The 25,628-nt window shown below is 57.6% G+C and overlaps 1 protein-coding gene across 2 annotated transcripts in view; it reads right to left on the reverse strand.

Moving 5' to 3' along the window:
- The window catches only part of GRAMD4 (GRAM domain containing 4), a 100,384-nt gene extending 75,365 nt beyond the window's left edge, over positions 1-25,019 (reverse strand). Inside the window, exon 1 of one of the 2 annotated variants that reach the window (XM_037845080.1) lies at positions 24,902-25,019. Coding sequence is in view for 1 of the 2 variants with exons in the window: in XM_037845079.1 (XP_037701007.1) it covers positions 24,031-24,059 (29 nt within the window). In the remaining variant the exon portion in view is untranslated. Of the gene's footprint in view, positions 1-24,030; positions 24,178-24,901 lie in introns of those variants that run through there. The other variant, XM_037845079.1, reaches the window with a different exon arrangement.
- Between the last annotated feature and the right edge of the window lie 609 nt (positions 25,020-25,628).

Here is a 25,628-nt window from a genome sequence, read left to right on the forward strand (position 1 = left end):
GAAATCTCCAAGTTTTCTGTAAGTCTGAAGTTACTTAAAAGAAAAAATTTTTAAGGGACCAATTCTCCCTAAATTAATCTATAAATGGAATGTGATCACCTTGGAAATAGCAAAAAAATTTAGAGGAAACAAGCCAAGCCAATTCTAAAGTTCATAAGGAAAAATAAAAAAAGTCCAAGAGAAGGGAAAATTCTGAAAAACAAGAGTGAAGAGAGAAGAGCAAAGCCCTAAATAAGAAAACACCAGAGAATGACAGGAAGTTTAAAAGTGTGGTAACGCACAGACAGAGACAGAGCCTCCTTGCAAACCAGATACAGAAACAGCCCCAGAACCACCTGGGATCAAGGTGGCATTTTAAATGGGAGGGAGGGTTAAAGTACTCAGTAAACCCTGCTGGGGCACCCGGGTAGCTATCTGGGAAGAAAACAGCGTTGGAGCCATACCTCACACCTTCCCAAAATAAACTCAAAAGCACCAAAGATTGGAATGTAAAATAATGAAGAGCACTAAAGTAGCAAAGGGACCACAGGGGAAGTTTCCATAAGCTTAGAGTAGGTAAGGCCTGTCCGAACAAGACATGGAACATTAAAAAAGCAAAGACAGACTGCATTAAAAACAAACTTCTGCAAAGCAAAAGCCTCCACAAGTAGTCAAAGACAATTGCTAAAGTGGGAAAACATTTGCAACACAGATCACAAAGGATTCACTTGTCTAACATTGAAAAGTAGCAAAAGATACAGACAGTTCATAGAAAATGAAAAACAAACAATCCTTAAACACAGAAGAGATGCTCAACTTTCATTTATAATGAAAGCAATGCAATCTAAACTAACCTGAGAAAGCATTTTTCCCTGTTGGTCTGGCAAATATCCACACCGTGTGGGTGGAGCCCAGCGAGAGGCGGTCTCTCCACTGGCCGGTGGAGGGCAATTTTGCAATATCCAGCAAAACCGCTATTTCATTTCCAGGAATGTCTCCTACTCACATATGCAAAATGACAACAGGGCAAACCATTTCCTTGCAACATTGCTTTTGTAATAGCAAAAAAACAGGCCCCCCACGGGGACTGCCACACCCCAGAGCTCCCCACAGCCTTGATAAGGAGTGGGGACCCCCGTGTGCTATGGAGAGCCTGCCGGGGCCTACTGTCACCTGCCAAGGACCAGCCACTCACCAGCACGCCTGCTGCCACTCTGTTTCAGAAAAGAGGGAGACAGGCAGGGAGGCAGGAAAGATAAAAAAGAAAAGGACAGAAATATCCCAGGTGGGCAGCTCTGGGAGGACCGACGCAAAAGCCGGTAACTAACCCTGGTTGGACAATAAAGGGGAGAGAGGCGGGAAATTGTTGCTTCATGGGTGCAGAGTTTGGGGTGATGGAAAAGTTTTGGAAATAGAAGGTGTGATGGTAGCACAGCAACGTGAATGCAATTAACACCCCTGAATTGTATACTTGAAAGTGGTTAACGTGGCAAAATGCATGTTGCACACATATTAACATGATAAACAAGGGTGGGGGGAGAGCTGAGCATGGGCACAGTTTTAGTTTCCTGGCTGCTAAAGCAAATCCCATGCCATGGGTGGATGTAAACAATGGGAATTGTTTGGCTCACAGTCTTGAGGCTGGGAAAAGTCCAAATTAAGGTGTCATCAGGCGATGCTTTCTTCCTGGAGACTGTGGTGTTCCGAGCTGGCTGCCGGCCGGCCTTGGCCCTGGGCTCCTCTGTCACACGGCCACACACACGGCGGCCTCTCCCAGCCTCTCCCTCCTCTTCCGGGTTCTGTTGAATTTCAGCTTCCAGCTGCTCCCTCTGGCTTCTTCTCTCTGTGACTTTCCCTCCAAGGCCCTCAGTAATGAGATCAAGACCCCTCCTGACTGGGCCAGGCCACACCTGAACTGAAGGAACCTCGTCAAAAAAGGAGTCACAGCCTCAGGAATGGATGAGGTTTAAGAACATGTTTTTCTGGGGTACATACAGCCCAAACCACCATGGGCAGCCTGGTGCCAGCACCCACACTCCTGACCAGCAGCTGCACAGCCTCCCCACCACTGGCAGAAAATTCTGGAAACCTCACCTTCATGCCAACCCAGATCTTCCTGCTCCGGATCGCAAGGCTCCCTCGCAAACCCTCCGAAGCACACCTTCTCACCTTCTCCACCTCGAACTCACCACTTCGAATTCAGGCCAGAGGCAGAGCCCCCCGCCAGGGCTCCTTCAGCCCCCCAGCACCCTCCTGGCCAGCCTCGCAGCACAACCCTTCAACTGAGTATAGCAGGGCCCTCCAAGGTCATGCCAATCATCAACCTCAGCAAACCCTCGGCCTCCCAACCACACCCGGCCACTTCCCAGATCCTCCCACCGCCCTCCGTCCTCTCTGCCTTCGGGTCTTACCCACTTTCCAGGACCCCCCATGAGTCCCTCCTCCTCCAGGAAGCCCTCCCCGATTGCAGAACCCACAGGGGTTTCTCCCCCTGCAGAACACATGGGTCCTGAGGCTCCTGGGCTGACATGCAGGGGTGTGCATTCTCTGTCATCGCCACATCTCCTCTCTCCGCAGCCTGAGAACACTGTGAACGGTGCAAGCACGGCTGTCAGTCCTCCTTGTCACCTGGCAACCCTCCCCTTCTTTTGGTATCGTCCCCCCTATTTTCCATGGGAGTTGTCAATCACATGCTGTGCCTCAAAGGGGCCCCACCCCCGGGACAGCATGAGTTGGAACCCAACAGGGCGAATCCAAGCCCCTCGGGTAAAGGACCCTCTCCTCCTAGATGCCAAGGGGAGCCTGCAGCCAGCAGACCCACTGCTGCCGTCCCGCGGAGAGAGCCCACCTCCCAACGAAGCAAACCCAGGCAAAGCACAAGAGATAGTGGGGAAAGACCCCGGAGTGGAGTGAGAGCTAAGGCTAAGGCTGGCCACCCCCCACTCCAGGCCAGCGAGGGCTCCCCTGGGCCTGCAGTGTTCGCCTCTCTCCTTGCGCCCCCTCCGTGTATTTTGGGGAGACCCCTGGCAGTGGCCTGACACCCCACCACCAGCAGATAAGGAGGACTGGAGTCAGTTATAAACTGAGGGCCACACTCCCTCGGAGGAGTCAATGGCCACGAGAGGCCACAGCACAGAACAATGACTTCCCAAAACAGATAAACTGGGAAGGAGACTCCATGGCTGCAGAGCTCCTTGCTCCATGGCAACTGTGTCCAACCCTTCTGCAAAGAGCAAGTTCTCCTGCATCTGACGTACAGCTAGATTTGCAATAATCCAATTTCTAGGCACTCTGACAGCAGGATTGCACTGCTGGGAGCGACACCTGAGACCTCACCGAGCCACCACTAAAAGGAAGGCCCCGCGTGGGGAAGGCCTTCGGATGGTCACCAGCCTGCAAAGACACTTCAAAACCAGAACATGCATTTCGTTTCAGCTGGAACAGATGTGACAGCAGCTTCTGCATCAGTGAAGCTTCGTGTGGCTGGTTTGTGAAAATGTTTCAGTTCCCCTCTTCCAGAGCTAAGGAGAAGTCCAAAGAATGGAGCTAAAACATTTTATGCAGGTTATGGCACTAGGTAATTTAAATTACTAAAAAAAAAAAAAAAGTGAATATCCAAGAACACAACTATGAAAATAGTGGCTCACGGTTTGAAAGGCCACTCATCCTGACCTACGGCATAACTCATAACGCAATTACGGACACATGGGCCCTGCCACCTTCCCCCAGGGGGCTCAAGAGAGAAATATCTGGTTCCCCCCATCTGTTGGCACAGGCTCTAAACCTGAATTCGTAGATATTATGGATTTTCTCGGAGTCTCGGACGCCCTGGGCACCTCACCAGCCCCTTCTGTGGCAGACAGTCACCCCGGGACCCTTGCCCTGCCCCACGCCCCAACCTCCTTCCAGGAGGGCTGCAGAGTGCCGGCAGGTAGGCACATACCTGCACACCCTGCCCATCCCTGCGGCCCTCAGGGAGGCCACGCCTCCCCCATACACTCCTCCCTTGGCTCATTTTTCCCATCCCACTCATCCCTTGGCTTTTAGTTCCGGCTGGGATGGGCCCGGGGAGCAGATCGGGGCGGAAGGGTGGCAGCCGGCACTGGCTCCATCCTCGCCCTTGTTCGCACCGTCAGGGTTTGGGGACCTGGCTTTCAGCTGCAGCTCCCGTTTCCACTGTCAGGTACACCTGCCCCCAGCAGGAGCCGGCAGCTCCACGGCAGACCCCACCCGACCTCGGGGGCTCCCCCTCTGCCTGTGGAGGCTGCTACTTTCCCAGTGAGGCTCCTGCCCCCAAGGAGACCCCACCCAGCTCAACTAACCAGAACCCACCCCTCCACCAGCCAGAACCCAGCGGCCGGCAAATCCGAACAAATCAAACCACACCTGGCATTTCATGTTTTAAAACGTAGGAGAGGAGCCACTTGTTAGATTATAATCTGAAAGCTATCATCTTTTTGTATAAGTTATATTTCATAACAAGGAAATAAGTGAAACTGTGGTACTGTAACTCATAACAACTTTGGAAATTTCCTATATAACTATCTGTTAAAGCATATTTTGAAAGATATCACCTCTTTTGTATTTATGTTATATTTCACAATAAGGAAATAACCAAAACTGTGGGACTGTAACCTGTAATATTCTTTGAAATTTGTTCTCTAACTACTTGTTAAATTTCACCTGGAAAGTTATCACTTCTATATATAGATGTTATATTCAAAAACAAAAAAATATGATTAAAAAAAAAAAGTGTGTGTGGGGGGCAACGTGAAGGGCTCCAGGGTGGGACCCATCCCAGACAATGTCCTACGCCTTCCGTAATTACAGTCCGAGGCAATGACAACCAATCTGCAAAATGACAACTCCATCCCCCCACCCACAGCCATATCCGACCCCACTTAGAGAGCAGGAAAAGAGACCCAAACATCTTGCTAGAATTTTCATCAAAATTTGGATCCAAAAAAAGGCTGCCACTGCCCAACCCTTAGTGAACTAAAATATGCAGCTAACAAGAACATGCCACTTTTAGTGCATTTTAAAGGCAAGTTCTAGAAGCAGATAACGAATAAAAAACCTGCATGTCATATATACTTCTTGCCCCCAGAATAGGAACTTGCAAATAAAGCTGCACTTGTTTTTGTTCTAATTAAAACCATACCAGAATGTCACCTGAAAGGAGAGAGACAGACAGACAGACAGACAGAAATCACTCAAGCAAGTTCCTTTGGCTCCAAATAAGATTCCAACTTACCACATCATCTCATTCCACACACCTTTTCGGGGGTTCAGATTATTTTCTCCTTGGGAAACCCAGCCTCCTGCACATTAAACTAAGACAAGCTCTCTTTAAAGGAGCCAGCCTGGCAGCCTGCCTTCTGCCTGCCCCAGGACCCACACCTGGCATCTGGGAGGCTGCAGGGTGGCCGGCCAGGCTGCCCACATCAAAGCAAACTTCTCTGCAGCTGCCCACAGCCCTCCCCACGAGAAGGTCCAAAGGTCTGCAGTGAGCTCCCCGGGGAGGCAGGACACATCAAAAGCAGGTGTGGAGACCTGGCCTGACCAGACTAACAGGTTGGCATGCAAAACTGAGAAGGGCGGCCTCGGATCCTACCTGGAGACAGCAGGTGAGTCAATCCTCCAGCCCTCAGCGCTCTGCAGCGAAAAGCACCCCGAGATCACCAAAGAACATCGCCTTCAGGGCCTAAACCCCAAATCCCAAAAAGAACCATAAATTCCGTCCGGTGGCTCAGTGGAGAGGAGAGAGGCCTGGCAAAGCCTTTGCCCAGCTTGCAACGCCCCACTGCAACCCAGGAAGCAGCGGGTGCAGCCTCCGAGGAGCATGCCCCCTGGCACCGAGGAGGGTGACGAGGCAGACCTTTGGTTGTCGGGAAGGTGCTGAGCCCAGGTGACTGTGCTCTGTAGAAACAGCTGCCAGCGACGCGTACACCTGTGGAAACTGATCGCTATCGGCCTCAGCAGGTAAGACGGGAAGCCTTGGGCCGCGCGGGCTGGCGGCTGGAACCCTTCACGGGTGCCCCGAGCTGGGCCTCAGCGACACTCTGGCCTCACCTTCAATTCCGGGAGAAGCAGGAGGAAACGACAGCTCCATGCCCGCTGCCCCCTGCCCACTGCCCAGAGCTGTGCACGACAGTGAGTTTGGGGGTGGGGTGCAGGGTACATTCCCCAAAGTGAACCTCTACAGAGCAACTCCTTCCCGAGGGCTGCATGAGCACCTTTAGCAAGGGGGGCATCCCGGGTTTGACCAGCCCCCTCGGCAGGACAGCAGACCCATCCTCACGGCTGCAAGGCCCCTCGGCCAAGTCCCATGCCCTTTCCCCCACCCGTCGGCCCAGCCTCCGTGGGCCCTCCCGGAAGGTGGCAGAGGTGGGACGACAGCACGGGCTGAAGGCAGAGGGCCCGGGGGGCTCAGCAGCTGACCACACAGCTTCCTGCGTACGCCCTGCGCACGTCACATCTCAGTCCCTCTGACCAGCCGTGGCCGCGTCCTGTGACAACTGGGAGGGCTGAACCAGCAAAGCTGTTTGCCTGGTGATTGCTTCTCCCCAGGAGAGTAAACGGCCACCGTCTGCCCCTGCGGGCAAAGGAAGAGAGTGGCAGGGGACGCAGCGCTGGAACCAAGAAGCCATCAGCGTCGGCATGGGTGGGGTCAGCGATTCGGGTGGGAGTGGTGCTTTCCAGGGCTGTGCCGGGGCCCACAACCCTCCCCCAGGGCTGAGGCCGTCTTCCCTCCAGAACTCTCCACCTCTACCGACCCCTGGGCCCAGCCCAAGTAGGGCCATCGCCTCACTGCCACAGGAGCCAGCCAACCCCGGCCAACCTGTGGCCACAGGACGAGTGTCCCACGGTGGGACACTTCTTAGGTGGTCTTAAAGAGAGAGTCACAGCACAGGAAATGAACACCAGGAGAGGAATCTGCCTCCAAAAGTGACTGAACTAAAAGCCTGTAACCATGCCGACTCCCCAAATCACCTCTTGGAATGTTCCGGAACCCTGAGGCACTGAGACCTGCCGAGGCAGGCTCCCCCACAAGCCTTGTGTTCCCGAGTCTCTCTCAACAGAGATCCCAAGCCCGCCCTAATGGCTTGAAGGAGACGCTCTTCTCTCCACCTGCAGCCTTGCTTCACTCCCCAGGTGCCTGCAAAACGCCCCGGTGAGTGTCTCTGGGCGGACGGACAGACGACGGACACATTTCTCCAGCAGAACACTGAGGGGGCGCGGCACCCCAGCCCTGCCCCAGCTCTGCCTCACAGGCTGGACCACGGGGTCTGCGGGAGGCGGGCACGATGAGCACTGCATGCACGCAGCGTTTTACTCAGAGCAGCGGACATGAACCCACTTCACACAAGACCCCACAGAGCCCAAGGTGCTGACTCCCGGCAGCAGACGAGCTTGCCCCAAACCACTGGTGACAACACCACGCCGGCGAAAGCCAGGAGCTGGCAGGAAGGAGCTAGGTGGAGTCCTGGCTGGGTGGGGACCCCTTCTCAGGCCCGAGGCTGCCTGGGCTGCCCTAACACCCCAGGGGGCCTGCCAGGACCCTCCACTCCCATCACCGTGCAGCCCCCATCCCCAGTCCAGGCCTCCGCCCCGGCTCCCGGCCCCAGCTGCAGCCAAGCACACCTGCCCCTGCCTTGGGACCACCCTGTCCCCTCCAGCAGAGAGAATGACTCTGCTCCTGCCTGCCCACCTGGGGTTTAGCCCCCAGAGTTTCCCCACCATCCACAGGGAACAAACACCCTTCCTCTGCAAGGGGCCTCCCCTTCCCCACAGGCCCCTCGGGCCCCTCCACCCTCCACCTAGACCTGCCCTGGCCCAGAGTGCACTTGCCCACCTGCCCACCCCCAGCCCCACCCCCACCCAATCTGTGGACGGTCCCCCAGCTCTTCGAGATGACACGGAAAGAAGGGCAGGGAGAATGACCCCGCCTGACCGCCGCAGGCCCCCGGTGGAGCCACAGTGTGGTGTTGGGGCAGGGGTGGACCAAAGGACAATGGCAGTGAGGAGAGAGCCAGAAACAGGCCCACATCCTCACGAAGTTTGATTAAACGGCCTCTCGGGTCAGGGAAAAAGATAAGCAGCTCTGTATGTGGAGTGAGAAAAACATACCCATGTGGAAAGAGATGAACTTGTATCCTCAGCTCATACCACATACACAGATCAATCCCAGATAGACCCGGGACAACAAGGTCAAAAACAAAATTTTCACTCTTAGGAGAAAATCCAGGTAAGCATCTTTGTGACCTTGGGGCAGGAATGGATTTCTAAAATAAGATGCAGGAAGCACTGGCTGTAAGAGAAAAGGATGACAGATTTGACTCCAGTAAAGTTAAGAAATAAAAAATTGGAAAGAAAGTAAAAACAGGGAGATGAAACGAACAATACACACAACTGCAAAGAAACAGTATCAAAAATAGATAAAGAACTTATATAAAGCAACAAGTGCACAAGCAGCCCACAGGACGGTGAGCGTAAGTTAAGAGCAGGCATTGCACCGGGAGGAAAGAGCCCACAGACACGCAGAGACGCCCACCCTCACCCATGAGCAGGGAAATGCACGTCGAGAGCACCGGGGTGTGACAATCCCCCCGCCCCGCTGGCCTCTCGCCACTGCTCGTGGGAAGGAAACACGGACAGCGGCTCTGGAAACAGCTGGCTCCACTCCTACAGTTACACACACACACAGAACCTTTCACCCCACGTTCCGATCCCAAATATTTACCCAAGAGAAGCTCACACATGCACACGACAGGAGACACGGACAACGGGGTTCACAGCAACACCAAGTGGCAAAACCCTGGCAACGGCAGAATGAATGAACCAAGTGTACACACAACCAGACGGACGAATCTTAGCAATATAATGTTAAGTGAAAGAAACAACTTCCAAAATATTACATTTGCATGCCACCCTTTTAACAAACTTTTAAACAACTAAAATAAAATCCTACTTCCATATCTAAAGGTCCACCCCAGGAGAGCGGACAGGAGCTCGCAGGACGGACGGCGAGGTGGAGGAGGCTGGGAGAACATTTCGTTAGCTGGAGGTTACTTGACTTGGTGACGAGTGTGCGGGTGCTGACTGCATTATTTAAAAATAACTAAATAAATAAACCAAAGAGGGTTTTACATGACCCAATGACGACAGCACATCCTGATCCAACGATTATGATGTGTCCAATTCTATGCACCTGAGGCCCAAAACAGATGAAAAGAGAAAGAGCAAGATCCCTGTCCGAAAAGCCTCAGCCCGCCCCACGCAGGCTGCTGTGGAAACTCAGCCGGTCAAGGCCACAGGGACCCCTCATCTGCTCCCCCTCCAGTCGGCACCAAGAGGGAGGCAGGTGGGACTCCCCGGGCTGCCCTCTGAGGGTGGCAGAGAAGAGCAGGTAACAGGCACCTGAAGGAAATCTGCTAAACAGACGAGCCACAAATTTACTCATCCAGGTGAGTAAATTTAAATGCATCACATAGAGAACACCTACAGCAAAGGACCCAGGCAGGTGAGCCTCTGGACTAACCTGGGGTTTAGGAAAGAAAGAAGTGGGCAGGTGGAATCCAATTAGAGTCAATCAGGCCTCTAAGTCTGAATTTATGATGATCATCTTTTAAGAGTGTCAGTGAGATTTACCTTTCTGCTACTAGAGAAGCAGAGTTACGATGTTACTTAAGAAGACACATTATTTTCAAGCATTTAAAAGGTGTCAATAAAATCAGTTCCTTTTATGTTTTGTTAAATTCCTTTTTTTAAAAAACCTACATGGGTATAATTCTAATTTAGGTTATGCCAGTGCCTAAAAATAATCACGAGGTACAGTTTGTATCTTCTAATCACACGGAATTTAGGACAAAATATTCATGTAAGTGATTCTGAAATACTTTACAAATAGGTCATCATAAGCTCTTTTTATTGCAAAAAAGTTCTTTAAACTCAGTACAGCAGGGTCAGCCTTTATATGTAGAACTGGCACGAGGCAGAAGCCCGGTAAAAGCCCCTCCTTGGTGCCAGCCGCGTCTTGGAAGTGCAGGGGGTGCCCCAGCCGGGGCCTGTTTGACACTAGAGGCTTTTGAAAAGGCAGCTGTGGGGCACGTCCCCTACAGGTGAGCCACAGGATGCGGGGGCTCTCCTGGCGACGCTTCTGCCCTGAGCTCAGGAGCCTTCCACGGGCACCGAGGGGTGTGGGCTGCCTCTGCCAGCCCAGGGGGGAGGCACACTCCGGAGCCACCTGCCGCCACGGACAGCCGATCTCGGCTTCACCAGCGTCGCGTTACCACTCAGGGCCAACACTCACCTGTTACTAACCACACAGTCAGACGACTCTGCACACACACACACACACATGAACACTTGCCTGCTGTAAAATGATGACACCAATTTGCCAGTTAAGTTGACTTTGGGGGTTGGTGGAGAGTGACGAGGCTGGTGCCGGGCCCCGTGGACCTGGCGAGCACACTCGGCAATTCTGCACCCCTGCCCATGGTGCCCCCTGCCCGCGGTGCCCCCGACTGGCCCTGGCAGCATGTCCAAGCCGGGCCTCGGGGGACAGCGTTTGGACTGGGGCTGAGAGGCCCCAGGAGCTCTGCCCCAGCCTGCTGCAATGCCCCCGTGTGTGCACCAAGCCCTCCCAGGTGCGGGGGCCACAGGGAGGTGTGAGACCGGCCTGCCCCAGTGGAGCCTGCAGTTAGGGGAGAGCACGAAAGCTGCACCAGGCCTCTGCGTGGGCTGGCCCTGTTGGTGGCCCCCAATGTCCCTTCCCGACCCTCCTGGGCCACGGGGAGCTGTTAGGGGCAGGGAGGGCAGGGGCTCAGAACTTGCTGAAGAAGGAGTAACCAGGGACACGCGAACGACCGTCAGCACTGCCCATGTGAGCTGCGGTAAATCCCGGGTCCAAACCAGCAGCCCACTCTCTGACGGAGCTGCAACATTAACTTGTTTCACATCTCTGGTCACAGAATTGGGGTTGAGGGGTTCCACAATCACGTGCGGACCCCGTCACTGGGCAAGAAGGACGGGCGTGGCCTGCAGGGATCAGCAACACTCTGGCCAGCACCGGCTCCCATCCCAGGGCTCTGCCTCTCCAGCTTTCCTCCAAACGAGACACCTCAGTGGTCTCAGAGCTGCCCTCTGGTCACAGTGCTGCTCAGACAGGCCCAGCGGACTGTCCCTTGCTCGCCAGACCACGGCCCTCGGGCAGACTCACGATTCCAGGTATGGGGTAGCGGCTGCAGCAATGCTCCTGCCGACACCAAACCCAGGGTCTCCCCTCCTGCATCCAAGCCAGCAAGCGAGAGCAGTCACCACAAGGTCAGGTGTGTGCAGAGGCAGCACCAGGACTATCACGTGCACACCAGAAGGCGTCCCCAGCCAGCAGGGTTAGCAGAGCCCCCGGATGGTCCCAGCACCTTGCTCGGAACTCTGCCAAGAGGTGGGGTTTCCTGCAGTCTGAGGAGGACAGACTGCAGGGAGGACGCAGAGATGGCCAATGGAGAGGCCTCTCCCAGCTCCCGAGTGAAGCCACGGCCGGGCAGCCGGCCACGTGTACCCGTCAGAGCTGCCCGCCGCCCAGCACATCGCTGGCCAGACATCGGCTCAGCCCCTCCTGCCGCGGGAGAAACCTGGGGCCAGGAGACCACCCTGTGGGCTGGTGTGGACTGGGGAAGAGAAGGGAGGACAGGAAGGGCATGGGCTCCGCCTCCTCGGTTGAGGCTCCATGGACTGCCACGGCTCAGCCACGTCCCTGCCACCCAGGCTGAGAGGGGCAAGGTGCCCGGGGGCTTCTGAATCACCCAGCCCCACAGCTCACTCACTAGCTGTGCAGCCTTGGGGAAGAGTCTGCCCCTCTCTGAGCCAGTTTCACCAGCTCTCCAGGGAGGCCCTTGTGGGAATGAAAAGAGATAACAGGCACAAAGTAGCAACCCCACTGAGGGGGTCCCACCCACTCGGCCGAGCAGCAAAGCCCCTGCGTAAGGGTGCCAGCTGCCAGGAGTTTAAGGCCATCCAGCTGTGGGGGGACGGGAATCAGGGACCCTGGAACAAGGGGGCCGGTTACCCCAAACACTGGACTTCAGGGCGGGGGGCCCGAGAGGTCGCCTCGGCCCTGCTCGGAGCAGTGCGCCCCCCCTGCAGGCACCCGGCCTCCAGGACGGAGGAGCGGCCGGGCAGCTAGAGGCAGGTGCGCTCACCCCGGCAAGGTCACGGTCACGGGCCGCCCAGTCACCAGCCACCCCGACCTGAGCAGTGTGGGGGCCGCCTGGCCGCTCCAGCCCAGGTGTCGGCACCCCAATAGGGCTCAGACTTAGATCCAGAGGCGGCTAAGGCCTCTCCCTGGGGGACATTAAGATCTGCCACACTCCCAACGTGGCAGGTGCTAAAATCCTCTAAAGAGCAGGCGCGGGGCCCGGTAAGACTCGGGAAACAGCCAGCGAGGGCCCAAGCACCCGCTTTCCCTGCCTCTGTAACGGCCGCAAGACCCGTGTCCATCCCAGGATGCCCGGGGAACTCCCAGAACCAGCTGCTCCTCGCCAGGGCGGGCACACTTCCCGACGCCCCTGAGGCCGCCCGGCCACGCGCGCACCGCTGGGGACGTGCCAGCGCTGACCTCAGCTCTACCACCCAGCCGAGCGGCAGTGGGGTGCTGGGCAGTCACGAGGATGCGCTGCCCCCCCGGCACCCCAGCGCTCAGCCGTGCTCCCGTTCTGGCAGCAGGCAGGAGTTGGAGCCCATCTCCCGCACCGGCCACCCGGAGGCCCCGCAGTTCCGGGTGCTCTCTGCCAGTGGACTCATATTTCACTCCCTCTGCACCTCGGGCTCGGCAGCAGCTCAGTCCCACGTCTCAGCCCTGCTGGGTGGCAAGCGGGGTGCTGGGTACCAGTAATGGCCGCACATTAGTTCTTCAGAGGCTCCCCCACCACGCACCCTTTGATGCCGCCACGCTAGCATTTCGGATGGAACACTTCAGAAACGATTCACACCCCTCTGCATGCCACAGCAGCAGCTGTGGAACGGAACGCCACCTTTTCTAACCGGTCAGGATCTGCTCAGCATGAGGCTCTCTGCTCGTCTCTTCGGGACAGGCTGGGGCAGAGCCCTGTGGCACACGTCTGCAGATCACCTCCATCCATCAGGCCACGCCGGCACCCATGCCCCGTCCCCTCCCTGGCCACCGGGCTGCACACTGCAGGGGACGGCACACGTCCTCCGCTGCACTCAGGGGTCAGACCCATGAGCAGGACCCTGACCATCCCCTCTGGGTGGAACAAGAAAGTGCTGCAAAAACCAGAGGCTGCACACAACAGCCGGGCCCTGAAGCCGGCCCAGGACCCCACGGGACATGTCCAGAGGCTCCGAAGGAGCTCACAGCACAGCCTCAGCCAGAGCCGGCAGCAGCCCCCGCTCTCCTGCCACTACCCACACTTAAACCTCGATTTCGCTTCCCAGATGAAGCTATCATAAAGCAGTCTGCACACCTGGGTCACGTGCCCGGCCGTGGCGGGCAACACAAGCTCACCCTTCACCCCTTCCCCACAGTGCCAGCTCTGTCCACAGGGATGTGCTCAACGGGCCACTGGGCCTAACCCACTGTGCTAGGATTCCACCGAAAACAAGAGCCACTGGGCACGGAACGAGTAACGATCGTCTGTGACCTTCTGTGGGTGATTCTGCAGCAGTCGGTGGGCAGCTACCCAAAGCCTGGTTCTTCCAAGAGTAGGATTCCAGGTTTTGTGACATTAAGGGTTTCTCTGTGTGTGTGGTTTTTTGATTGGTTCTCTATGAATTTTTTTTTATTAGAGAAATTGTAGATTTATAGAAAAATCACACATAAAATACACAAATCCCATATAACGCCCTATTATTAACACTTGGCATTAATGGGGCACATTTGTTACAATTCATGAAAGAACATTTTTAGAAGTGTAATATTAACTGTAGTCTGTTGTTTACATAAGGTTTGCTGTTTGTGTTGTACTATCCTATGCTGTTTCTTTATGTTTATCCTAGTAATATACACAACCTAAAATTTCCCTTTTAACCACATTCACATATACAATTCTGTGCTGTTAATTACACTCATAATGTTGTGCTACCATCACCACCACCCATATCTAAACTTTACAATCACTCAGAAGAATCATTTTAAGCCTTAACTCCCCATTCCCTACTACCACCCCAGCCCCTGGTAACCCATACTCCAGATTCTGACTCTATGAGTTTGCTTATTTTAATTATTTCTTATCAGTGCAATCATATAATAACTGTCCTTTTGCCTCTGGCTTATTTCACTCAGCCTGATGTCTCTGAGGTTCATCTGTGCTGACACTTGTATCAGGACTTCATTACTTTTTACAGCTGAATAATATTCCATTATATAGATAGACCACATTTTGTCTATCCATTCATCAGTTGATGGACACTTGTTTCTAACTTTTGGCTATTGTGAATAATGCTGCTGTGAACATCTGTGTGCAAATATCTATCCTAGTCCCTGCTTTCAAGACTTTTGGGTATATACCTAGACGTGGGATTGCCAGGCCATGCGGTAATTCTATACCTAACTCTTCAAGGAACCATCAAACTGTCTTCCACAGTGGCTGCACCATTTTACATTCCCGCCAGCAATGAATGAGAGATCCGATTTCCCCACCTCCTCTCCAGTGCTTGTAATTTTCCTCTTTTTTTTTTTTAATAGCAGCCATTCTAATGGGTGTGAAATGGTGTCTCACTGTGGTTTTGACTTGCATTTCCCTAATAGCTAATGATGTTGCATATCTTTTCACAGGCTTTTTGGCCATTCCTCTCTGGAGAAATGTCTATTCAAGTCTTTTGCCCATCTTTTAAATGTGTTGTTTGTCTTCTTGTTGGTGAGTTCAAGCTGCTTCAGGGTTTTAAGTGCCAACCTCCGTGCATCTCACGTCAATACTGATGTGTGTTCGTTATCTCTGCCAGATCTTTTGGGCCTCCGCTGAGGCGCCTCAGCACCCCCACTGCAGGCCAGAAGGGCGGCAATGCTCACCCCACATGCTACTGCAGCAGGGCAGGCACCCTGCCCACAGACGCCACCGGAGCGCCACCCCCAGGGCTGTGCAAGAAGGGAGAGGAGCGTCTGCAGGCCGCGGCGGCCTCTGCACGCAGCCGAGAAGGCCCGGTCTCAACCCAGGGAGCAGGAAGGGAGTGTGTGGCCCAGCAAGGCCCCAGGCAAGCAGGCTCAGCAAACGGCTCCAGGTGGGGCAGGGCCATGCAGGGCGGCAGCCTGGTCTCGGCCCATGCTGCTGGGTCTGCAGAGGAAATTCCGAGCAGGGGAGGACACGCGGAAAGGTTAGGAAAGGAGCTGGCCTTCAACGAGCTGACCCAGGGGGGGAGGGCACAGCAGCCTCAGCCTGCGGGCTGCCCCTCCCCACGCTCCCCCAGGCTGACCCCCTGTGCCCCACAGACCCGGGCTCTTGTGCCCTCTCGCTTGCCTTTCGAGAGAGAGCCCTTGCTGACCCTCCCACCTGCGGATTTGCTGGCTAAGAGAGCCCTGCCCAGACGCCTCTGACTGCAGCCCTGCACCTGCCAACAGGCCCTGCTGGTGGAGCACCTGCAAATGCCAGGACAGCCAGGTAAATGCACCACACTCACCATGTGTGATGGCGAATGGACGCACTACACCTGCTGCATGGGACAGCCAAGTGGATGTGCTACACCTGCTGCACGGTGAGGTGGACACACTACACCCAGCCCACCGCATGGGACATTGAGGTGGACGTGCTACACCCACTCTGTGGGACGGCGAGGTGGAGGAGCCACACCCAGCCCACCGCACGGGATGGCATGGTGGACACGCTATGCCCATGCATATAATGGAAGCGAGATGCAGTGCCCAAGCAGCAAAGCTCAGTTATTCCCCCAGGCCTCTGTTTTCTCACTGTGCTGCAGCCACGCGGGCACTCGGAAGGCATTCCTTGAATGAACGACACTTGCTGGAAAGGAACAAAGTCCAAGCGCAGCCTGGCTGCACTGTGTGCCACGTCAGAGGGATCTTCTCTTTCAAAGCCTGCCTCTGGCTGGGCAGCAAGTTCAGAGGGAGGGAAAAGACACCATCGGAGTCTGAGTGACGCCCGAGCCCAAGGGCTCCTGCCGGCAGCCCTTCTCCCCAGGCCTGCGAGGCCAGACCTCCAGGGACAGCTCAAAGGCAGCTCCACTTTCAAATCTCAGAGGCCCCCGCAGGTCTCCGCAGGGAGGTCCCGGCCCCCACGCGGCTCCCTCCTCTTCCTCCCGCGGGTCACGGAGCCCCGGCCTCGGGCCCTGCTCGGCCTGTGACACGAGACTGAAGGCAAAGGAACTGCCCACAGCCCGCACCGTCCTCCACTCGAGAAGTGGTCTCCTCGGCGGTGCAGGTGAGCTACACTGTCCCGGCTCTGCGGGGCCAGGAGTCCCACTGCTGGGCGGACACTGACAGGTGGGGATAATCGGGGGTCGTATGAAACAGATTAGAGTTGGAGACATCGGATAGCGCTTGTGTTTAACCACCACACAGGTGGCTACACACACGTACACGGAAAGCTATGGTTCGATCCACAGGTTGGCACCACACCTTACCCCCTTGCTCCGGGAGCTGGCAGGGCCCGGAAGCATCACCACCCAGCAGCCACGCACACCCAAGCTCCCGGACCTTGGTTTCTAAGAACGTTCTGCAACAGAAGGGGCCAGGGCTCCTTGGAGAAACGGCAATCCCAGGACTGGAGCAGGAAATACATGAGATGAGCCTGGGACATCTTCTAGTGCCAGAAGATAAAGTACACGCTGATGGAGGTCTTTCAAAGGGACAAAGGAACCAACTGGAAGAGCGCAACAGCTGGAACAATTCAAGCAACAAAAGTGTTGGGCTGTAACCCAAAGTATAAAATAAATATCCACCCTGATATAAGTAACTGATTGAATAAATTAACAAGTGGGAGAAACGAGGGAAATCTCCCATGCAGAATAATTCCAAATAAATTACAGGATGTTCTCCCGCCAAGCCTGAAGTGAGGCCTGCACACAGGGACCTCCCTCCACGGAGGACGGCCGGGAAGGGGGAGAAGGGTGACTTCCCAGTGGGAACCCCTCAAACACACCTCAGCCAGGAGATCAGGGTCACCAGCAGCGATGGGTCATGTGGATAAAATATGCTCCTGGTGTGACGGGATGACCATGACCCTTTCCCTCCGGGGTTTTCTCCTGAGGATGCATAACCCCCGACTAATCTCAAGGAAAACATCCAAATTCCAGCTGAGGAATTCCAGCTGTCTAAACAGGCAAATTCCGATAGAGGAGCCTCCATGACATCCGGCCCAAAACCGTCAGGTCGTCACAAACAAGGAAAGCAAGAGAAACCGTCACAGCCAGGAGGAGCCCAAGGAAAGGTGGCTACTAAATACAAGGTGGGCTCCTGGGCGGGATCCCGGGCAGAGAGAGGACGCTGGGGAAAAGTAAGGAGAGCTGAGTAAAGCCTGGGCTTTAGTTAGCAACAGTGTATCAATATTGTAACAAATGAATCATATTAACATAAGACTTTAATAACAGGGGGAACAGGAAGGGGCTTTATACAGGGAGACACCACAGAACATGCCAAGCTCCATGCTTGATTTTTCTGTAAATCTAAAGCTGTTCTAAAAAATAAAGTCCATTTTAAACAGCAGCGGCAGCAGATCACTGCCCGGTGCCCAGGCCTGGGCTGCAGGTTCTCTTGCCAGCTGTGCCTGGGCCACACGACACGTCAGACCCACAGCCGACCCGGCCCTGCCCTTGATGTCTCAGAAGGACACAGCCAACAAGGATACAAACAAGAGCGGAAGGATAATCGGGGAAAAGAAGTGCTGGGTTAGGGGACAAACTCTGGGCAGTCAGAAGCGTGTCCACAAGGCCCATGTGGCAAGACCCCACGCCCGCGTGCAGCTGCTCAACCCCCCCCCCACTTGCCGGTAACTGTCCCCGACGACTCCAGGGACCAGATGGAAAGCAGGACCCCTGCCCTCGAGCAGGACCCCTGCCCTCGAGCAGCTCAGAGGACAGGCGGGTAAAGAGGCTACTACATCCAGGGTGATCAGTCCCCGGGGCACTGGGGCACTGAGGCACTAATCCTGGCAGTGGCAAAGCCAAGGCCAGGAAGGCTTCCTGGAGGAGGTGACACATGTGCAGCTCATACAAATGATAAGTAAGCCAATGACAACAACGTCCTGGAAACCTGAAAATGAGACTAGAAACCCTGCAGGAGTGGTGCAGTTTTGTCAGCAAGAAGCCACATGCAAGAAGAGGCTGCTGTGCCCTCAGGCTCTCGGGCTCTGGTGAGGCAAGGGGGACCAAGCTTCCTTAGAAGGGTGGCCTGGGACCACTTGGAGCCAGGAAAGGGGTGCCACCCTTCACAAGAGGCACCGAGAAAACCCCATCGCTACACAACACAGCCCAGAAGATCCTCGAACACATTCACGCCAAGTGAAAGAGGCCAGCCTCAAACAGCCACATTACGTGATTCCATAATGTCCATAAATAGGCAAACCCACAGGCACAGAAAGGAGACTAGTGGTTGCCGGGGCTGGCAGAGGAGAGAATGGGGCGTGACTGCTAATGGAGATGGGGTATCCTTTTCAGGCAACAAAAATGTTTTAAAATTACATTGTTGTGATGGTTGCAGAAGCCTGGGGATGTCCGACAAACAATAAGCTTTACTTGGGTGGAATGGAGGACTTGGGAATTATATCTCAATATGGCTGTGTAAAAAAAACCATCTTCTCCCATCCCCAGCCTCGCCCACTTCCCACGCAGCTCAGTGGCTGGGCACGCCCAAGCCTGGGTGCCAGGACCTCAGGCTGCACCAGATGACTGGGCCCTGCAGCCCAAGCTCCAGAGGGAGCCACCGAGGCCGAGGGAGACACCACGCTGCTGCCTGTGCAAAGCCCCTCCAGGCCCAAAGCCCCTCCAGGACCCAACTCCCCTGACCCAGGGCGGGCAGCGCTCTCACACGCTTCCCAGAGGCACAGGGGCTCCTGCTGCAGTCCGGGGGACACAGGGCTGGGCGGGAAGACGGGACGGCCCTGCTGCACGGGGCTACCTCCGGAGGGAAAGCACAGACTCAGCAACGAGCAGGTGACAAGGGCCACGGAGGAGCAGGGTAGGGGGCAGGGGGATGCGAGGGTCTCTACTCAGGGTGCTTGGAGGAGGCCCCACCCTCAGGGGTCTGCCGAGCCAGGAACAGCCCTGAAGGCACCACCAAGAGGGGGAGATCAGGGGCTGGAGCAGGGGGCTGGGCCTCCCTCCCAAGAGGGCCACCAAGGGGCACAGGTGGGATCCGGGGAGCCACACACACACCTGTGCTCCATGCTGGCAGGGCCTGGGGAGGGGCTCCTGCCTCCCTGCCCACATGTCCATCCACAGACAGCCCCGAGCCCATGCCCAGGGGGACTGACCAGAAACAACTGTGATTATGGGCAGACCCCACCTCCCTGCAATCCCCCGAGACCCTGTAACTGCCACTGCGAGGCCCCCCAATGTCACCAGGGGCAGGTGGTTTCTCTCTCTACCGCTTTACTTGCACTCAGTGGCAAAAAGGGGCCCTGGATGGAGCCTCCCTCCCTCCCGTTCATTCCCAAGGGACCAGTAACAACGCACTGAGTATGGTGCTTTACAGGGTCCGAGCGACCCGGCCCCCACGTTGGTGTCTTCCTCCCACAGGTTCCCAGTCCAAGCCCAGAGGAGAGCCCGGAGGCCCTCAGTCCCAGGCAATGCACGGCCGCCACCACCACCAGCCGAGTGGTGGGCAAGCCCCACCCTGCTCCCCACCACCCTCCGCCTCGGGGAAGCCACAGCCGGGGCTCTCCACCCGGCGGCCCACCCACCCGGCACCCTCTCCTGGGAGGCAGTGCAGCCGTGGCCACGGAGGACCCGCAGCAGCTCTCAGACCTCTGGCCTCTGTGTTCTAAGCCAAGCCCCTCGCTCACAGGTGACAGACCAAGGCCCAGGGACACACAGTGGCAGGAACAGGCGTTCCCCCCACGTAATCCCCCCCGCCACAGCGCTGGGCTCCAAATTCAGCTCTGCCGCTCACCAGATCCCCTACCTCCTCTGTGCCTCGGCTTCCCCCACCTGCGAGGTGGACTAATGACAGCACCTGTCTCCAGGTGCGGTGAAAATAACGGTAGGAAACGCTTAGAGCGTTGTCAGGCCCAGAGAAAGTGAGGCCATCGCCCTCTGTTATCTTTGCTCTTTAGTAGCAAAGAGAGACCTTTGCTACTAATAAATTTATTTCTTACGTGCCTTTCACAAACTCCCAGAAACATCACTGAAATTTACAAAAGGACTCTAAGGAGGCAAGGAGTCTGCGGTGGTTATGATCACACAGTCTTTGCAGCCACATCCCAGCTTGGCTACTTAAACAGGAGGCTGCCTCACTGCTCTGTGCCTCGGTTTCCCCCTCCATGGAATGGGGGTGAAGGTGCGTGTTGTGAGGACGATGCAAGACATGCATGTAAGTCAGTGCAACACCTCTACTGAGTAATTTCTACCAACCCTGTGGTTATAATTCAAACACCAAACAATCAGGACAGATGCCCTTAGACAGCGACTGTCATCGGTGTGCGTTACCTGCTGCGAGGCCCCCCCAGCCCCTCCCACCCCAGACACCTGTAGATGCCAAAACCAAAAGGAACTCGCTTTCTCTCCTTAGGGAGACCCTCACTTTCCACTCCATCTCTGTCTGTAACAGAACACAGAGCAGCCAGACTTGAAGTTCTCAGGTGAACCGATCACATTTCCGCATGAGGCAGATGCAGGCTCTGGGCAGACGCACTGAGGCAGCTGCTGCCCACCCGGGGCTGCACAGGGTCTCAACCCCCCCTAAATCCCCACGGTTCTGCAGAGACCCAGGCCCCTCCCATCCACCAGCTGGCCCGGGGGGAAGAGAAACACTTGTACACAGCTGCTCAGAAATTGAACTTTATCCCCTTTACCTGAATGCTGTTTTCAAGACTCTGCCCGAGAGGAAGAGGCTGTGTCTTCTGGCCTAATGACACTCACCAGGGGCCATGGGCCACGCCACTGAAAAGCCAGAGGAAAGAGCCCCAAGCCAGAGGCCCAGAAAGCCCCCAAGCCAGCTCCCAGGTTCCCCCAGCCAAAGGTCCCCAAATGGCTATCTGAGTGGTCAAACTCACACTGCACAGCTTCCGGGCAGCCACTCCTGACAGCCGCCCATCCTCTGGGCTGAGCAAACAGAAGCTGCTTCCCCGAGCTCATCTGTACTCTGTCCAAGGCTCCCTTTCATGCCCCACGTCTTATTTCACCTGATTCATGTCTAAGTTCTTTAAGCGCAGGGATATTTGGCTACACAGCCCACCGCTGGCTCACGAGGACAAACCCAGCTTGGGACAAAATGGTCTACTTTACTCTTAACAGCCCCATCCTGCAGGGAAGGAGGCAGAAGCTCAGGGGGGGTCATCAGCCCCAGGCCACACAGCCACCCCGGGGTCTGGGACCCCCTTCCCAGCAAGCACACACCTCTCACTCAGGAGGCTGTCCCCAGTGGGTGCTCTGGACACATTCATTAAGTCACCACCCTGCAGGAGTCCCCCATCCTGACCCACACAGAGGGCCAAACCCCAGAGAGGGGAGCCCAGGGGCAGGCGAGCCACGCAGCCCACATGAGGGCAAACCTGCCCCGCTCCCGAGGAGGGGCGGTCCCAGAAATGACAACCTGGTAGGAGCCACTCCAGGTCAGCAGTCCCCTTCCTCCAGAAAGGTGAGGCAGATCCAGATTCCGAAGGGACACATCCAAGCTGGGGGGCAGTCAAGCTGGAAGGGGCCTCAGTGAGGGGTTCCTCAGGGAGGAGAGGGGCCCACTGGGTCCCCAGGGTGACTGGGAGCACCCAATGGCACAACCACTAACACGGATCACACCATGGGGAGCTCAGGGGAGCCCGTGGGTTCCTCAAATTACCTCCACTACATCAAGACAGGGGCTGGGCGTGGGGCTGGCGTTTCCGCAACATTCTGTGACACGGGAGCATCCTCACACGTCCACACACTACTCTCTTTACAAAGATAGAAGATCAGCTCAAGCTCCGGCCTCCCCAGCTACACTGAATCACTAGAATCTAATAATGCTTGTTTCCATTGTGCAGGGAACCACTCTCCTATTCTATTCTATTCTACAATAAAAAACGGTGATTCAGGAAACACAGTCTGACTCTCCGCTCTCATTTTCTGGTTGGGGGCAGGGAGGGTGAGGCAGGAGGGACGGGAGCCGTGGGAGGCAGCGCCGAGGCTCTCCCAGCACCCACTAGGGGCTGGACTTGCAGACCGGAGGGAAGGCGGGGGAGGGCACAGCTCTTCCTGCACGTCCCCGCGGCCCCCTCAGTAAGAGATGGAACAAGCAGGTGCCCAGGGCCACATGGAAACAAGCCACAAGGTTCCAGGAAGCAGCTCTCCGTGGGCGAAGGGACCCAGCCATCCCTGGAGCAGGCCCCACCTGGCCCCTCGTCCCTGAACAGCCACGCTCTGCAGACCAGGGCAGGGGAGGGGCTGACGACCCCAGAGAGGCCCAGGATCCCCACCGTGGGTCACCAGGCCCAGGTGCCCCCAAACAGCCCAGCACTGTCGGGGGTGGTAGGATTCGAGGTCCCTGCCTCGAGGTCACACAGCGCTGCAGAAGTGGCACTCTAACCACCAGCATAAGTCAAAGGCTGGAGCGCATCACAGCCAAGCCAGGAGCAAGGCCGAGCCAGCCGGGGTCCCTTCCCGGGCAAGACGGCAGGAAGCCCGAGCAGGCTGCACAGGGCTCCAGATCCAGGTGTCACAGCCAACAACTGTGGGATGTGGGTAGCAACACCCTACACCGAACTCCTTTACCAAGGGCAGGTTCTGTCCTAGGGTCACCACTGGTACACTCACCTGGCCGGGCTGCGTGTCCCCAAAGGGGCCTGGGCTGCAGATGGGACAAAGTCAGGGAAACACAAGCCCCTCCCTGAGCCTGGCAAAGGGAGCGCCAGGCACCACTGCCCCCGGCCAGTGTGTTCCCTGGCGCTGGGCATGCCTGGCTGGTGGGCCCTCTGCCTGCACCTTCTCCTTGACTGTCTCATCAGCACCCTCCCTGTTTACGGGTGAGGAAACCGAGGCACAGGAGGCTCAACGCCTTTCCTAAGGTCATGGAGCAGGTGAGGGATGGAGGCAAGACCCTAACTCCCCACCCCCAACCACTGCACCCTACTTTAACCAAACACAGCCTGTGTGGCCCCCAGATCCTCCTCCTGTCAGGGGCAGGGCCCTAATTTTGGTGTATGCAGGCAGGATCAGAATCCTGAATTTCCTCGCCAACTTGCCAAGGAAGGCAAGAAGGAAACCAATCCCAACCCTGGAAATGCAGGTGGACAACAGCCCCGAGAGGGACTTGGCTTATCAGGGGTCCCGCTGGGGCGGGGCGACCCTGGGGGGCTGCAGCTCCTCCCACACCCGGCCTTGTTCTCCCCCTTCCCCCGCTGCTGTCGGGGTGCAGGGCCTGCTCGGGAAGGTGGGGCCACAGGTCAGGGGCCTTCACCACATCCCACCTCCTCCGGGCCCCCCACCTGGGTTCCAGACAAGGCGTCCTCGGGCCCGGGGAGCCCCACAACTCAACGGACCGAACAAGGCGAGAGGAGACGGTGGAGCGCGCAGGGACAGGGACCAGCTCCCGCAACTTTTCGGTGGGGTCGTCCCTGAGACCCCAGGGGCCGGGGGCTCCTTCCTCCTCCCGTCTCCCGCCACGGAGCGGGACGGGAGGTCGACAATCGTCGCGCCCGAGCTCCGACCTGTCTCCCTTCCGCGGCCGGTCCGCAGCCCCCGCCTCACCCCGGCGACCCCGCCCCAGCAGCGGCCCCCGAAGCACCCGAGCCGGGGGAGGCCGGCGCCCCGGGACCTCGCCGCTGCCACGGGCCGGAGCCGGGGGCCGTGAGCGCGGGGCCCTCCCCCGGCGGACGCGGGTTCCCGGGCCGGGGCTGGCGGGCGCGGGGGAGCGGGGGGGGTGTCCGCGCGCCCGCCGCCCCCGCTTACCCTGCGTGGAGGTCGGGGCCAACTCTCATCCACCCGCCGCGGCCCTCCCGGCCCGGCCGCGCTGCACCTGCCGCCCGCCCGGAGCGCAGCGGCGCCGGGAAGCCGGGAGGACGCGGCCCCGCGGTCCGGCCACGAGCGCGGAGGCGGCGGCGACGGCGCCCGGTCGCGCGCTCCCGTCCCGCTGCGCGGAGTCTGCGCGCCCCCGCCGCGCGCCCCCGCCCCCTCCCCCCGCTGCGCAGCCGCCGCCCCGCCCCGCGCCCCGCCCCGCCGCGCCTTAAAGGGGCCGCCTCTCCGCCCCCTCCCGGCGCCCCGCGCTCCGGGACCCGCGGGGCACGCGCCCGCACTGCTGGCGCGGGAGCGCGCGGCCCAGGCCGGGGCAGCGGGTGCGCGCGGGGGGGCGGAGAGGCGTCGTGCTCGCGCGAGCTCGGTCCCGCGGCGCCGCCTTTGTTTGGGTGGCCCACGTGGGTCCCCGGCCACCCGCGCCCACGCGCACGCGCGGCGGCTCCCCCGCACGGCCGCCCGCCACCCGCAGCCGCCGCCTCGCGGTTTCGCGCGTGGGTCGCGGCGGACGCCCCGGACACAGCCACGCACGAGCGCGCATGCCGCTGTCACCCGTCCCGCGGCGTGCCCGGGGCCCGACAGCCCCTCGGGAGCCTCGCGGGGACCACCTGTCGGGTGGAGACCGGTCAGTGGCCTTGCTGCCAGGGGCCCAGGGCTCGGCCCCACACGGGGGACAGGACCTGGAGCCTGCACGGGACGCGCGGGGAGGAGGGTGCAAACCCCCTCTGGGCGCCCAGCGCCTGCAGCGGCTGGCCTCGTCCCCATCCCCGGCGCCCTGTCACTCAGCCCCACCCCTTTCTCAAAATCTCACCTTTGTCCTTCAACAGCTACCACCCCAGGCTCCACATGTGGGGCAGGTCAGTGGAGGGGACAGCTCTCAGCCCACCTGCTCTGGGGTGTGGGACCCTCCAGGAGAAACCCAGCCCTTCCTCAGCCCCAGGGCCAGGAGCTGCCTAGCTCAGGGTCCGTGCACAGCTGGCCAGGTAGTGAAGGTAGTGAGAAAGCCCTTAAGGCTCAGAGGAAACAGGCCCTTAGCCTGGTTGGGAGGGGCTCCCAGTCAACTCCCCGCCCAGGTCTGTCCCAGGAGGATGGCTGCTGGGGGCGGGGAGGAATAAATACACAAGGCCCACAGGCTTTCTTTTCCCAGCCTTCTCTGGCTCCCTTCCCCAGCGCCTTTCCGGGACATTACTGCCTGCCCTGATGTCATCCAGATGTGCCTCCAGCCCCTCCCCCCCTCCACCCACACCTGCTTATCCACAGTCCTGGGGAGGCCTACAGGTGCCTCCAACCCAGGGCACCAGGAGCTGAGCTGCCCACTCCCCCACCCCACCCCCTCACCTCCTACCACCCCCCACCACCCCACAAAGACCTCTCTTCTTCACTCTCCTGGCCCTCCGCACTCTCCCCTTGTCTGGAAAACTCCTATTCATTCCTCAAGGGCCCCAATTCAAGTGCCCCTGAATCTCCCTGGGGCAAAATTCAGGGTCCCTCTTTTGTCTTCCCCCAGCATTCCCTGCCTCAGGAGGCAGCCCTGATGG

This window comes from Choloepus didactylus, chromosome 8 (genome assembly GCF_015220235.1).
Source record: "Choloepus didactylus isolate mChoDid1 chromosome 8, mChoDid1.pri, whole genome shotgun sequence".
NCBI classification, from domain to species: domain Eukaryota; kingdom Metazoa; phylum Chordata; class Mammalia; order Pilosa; family Megalonychidae; genus Choloepus; species Choloepus didactylus.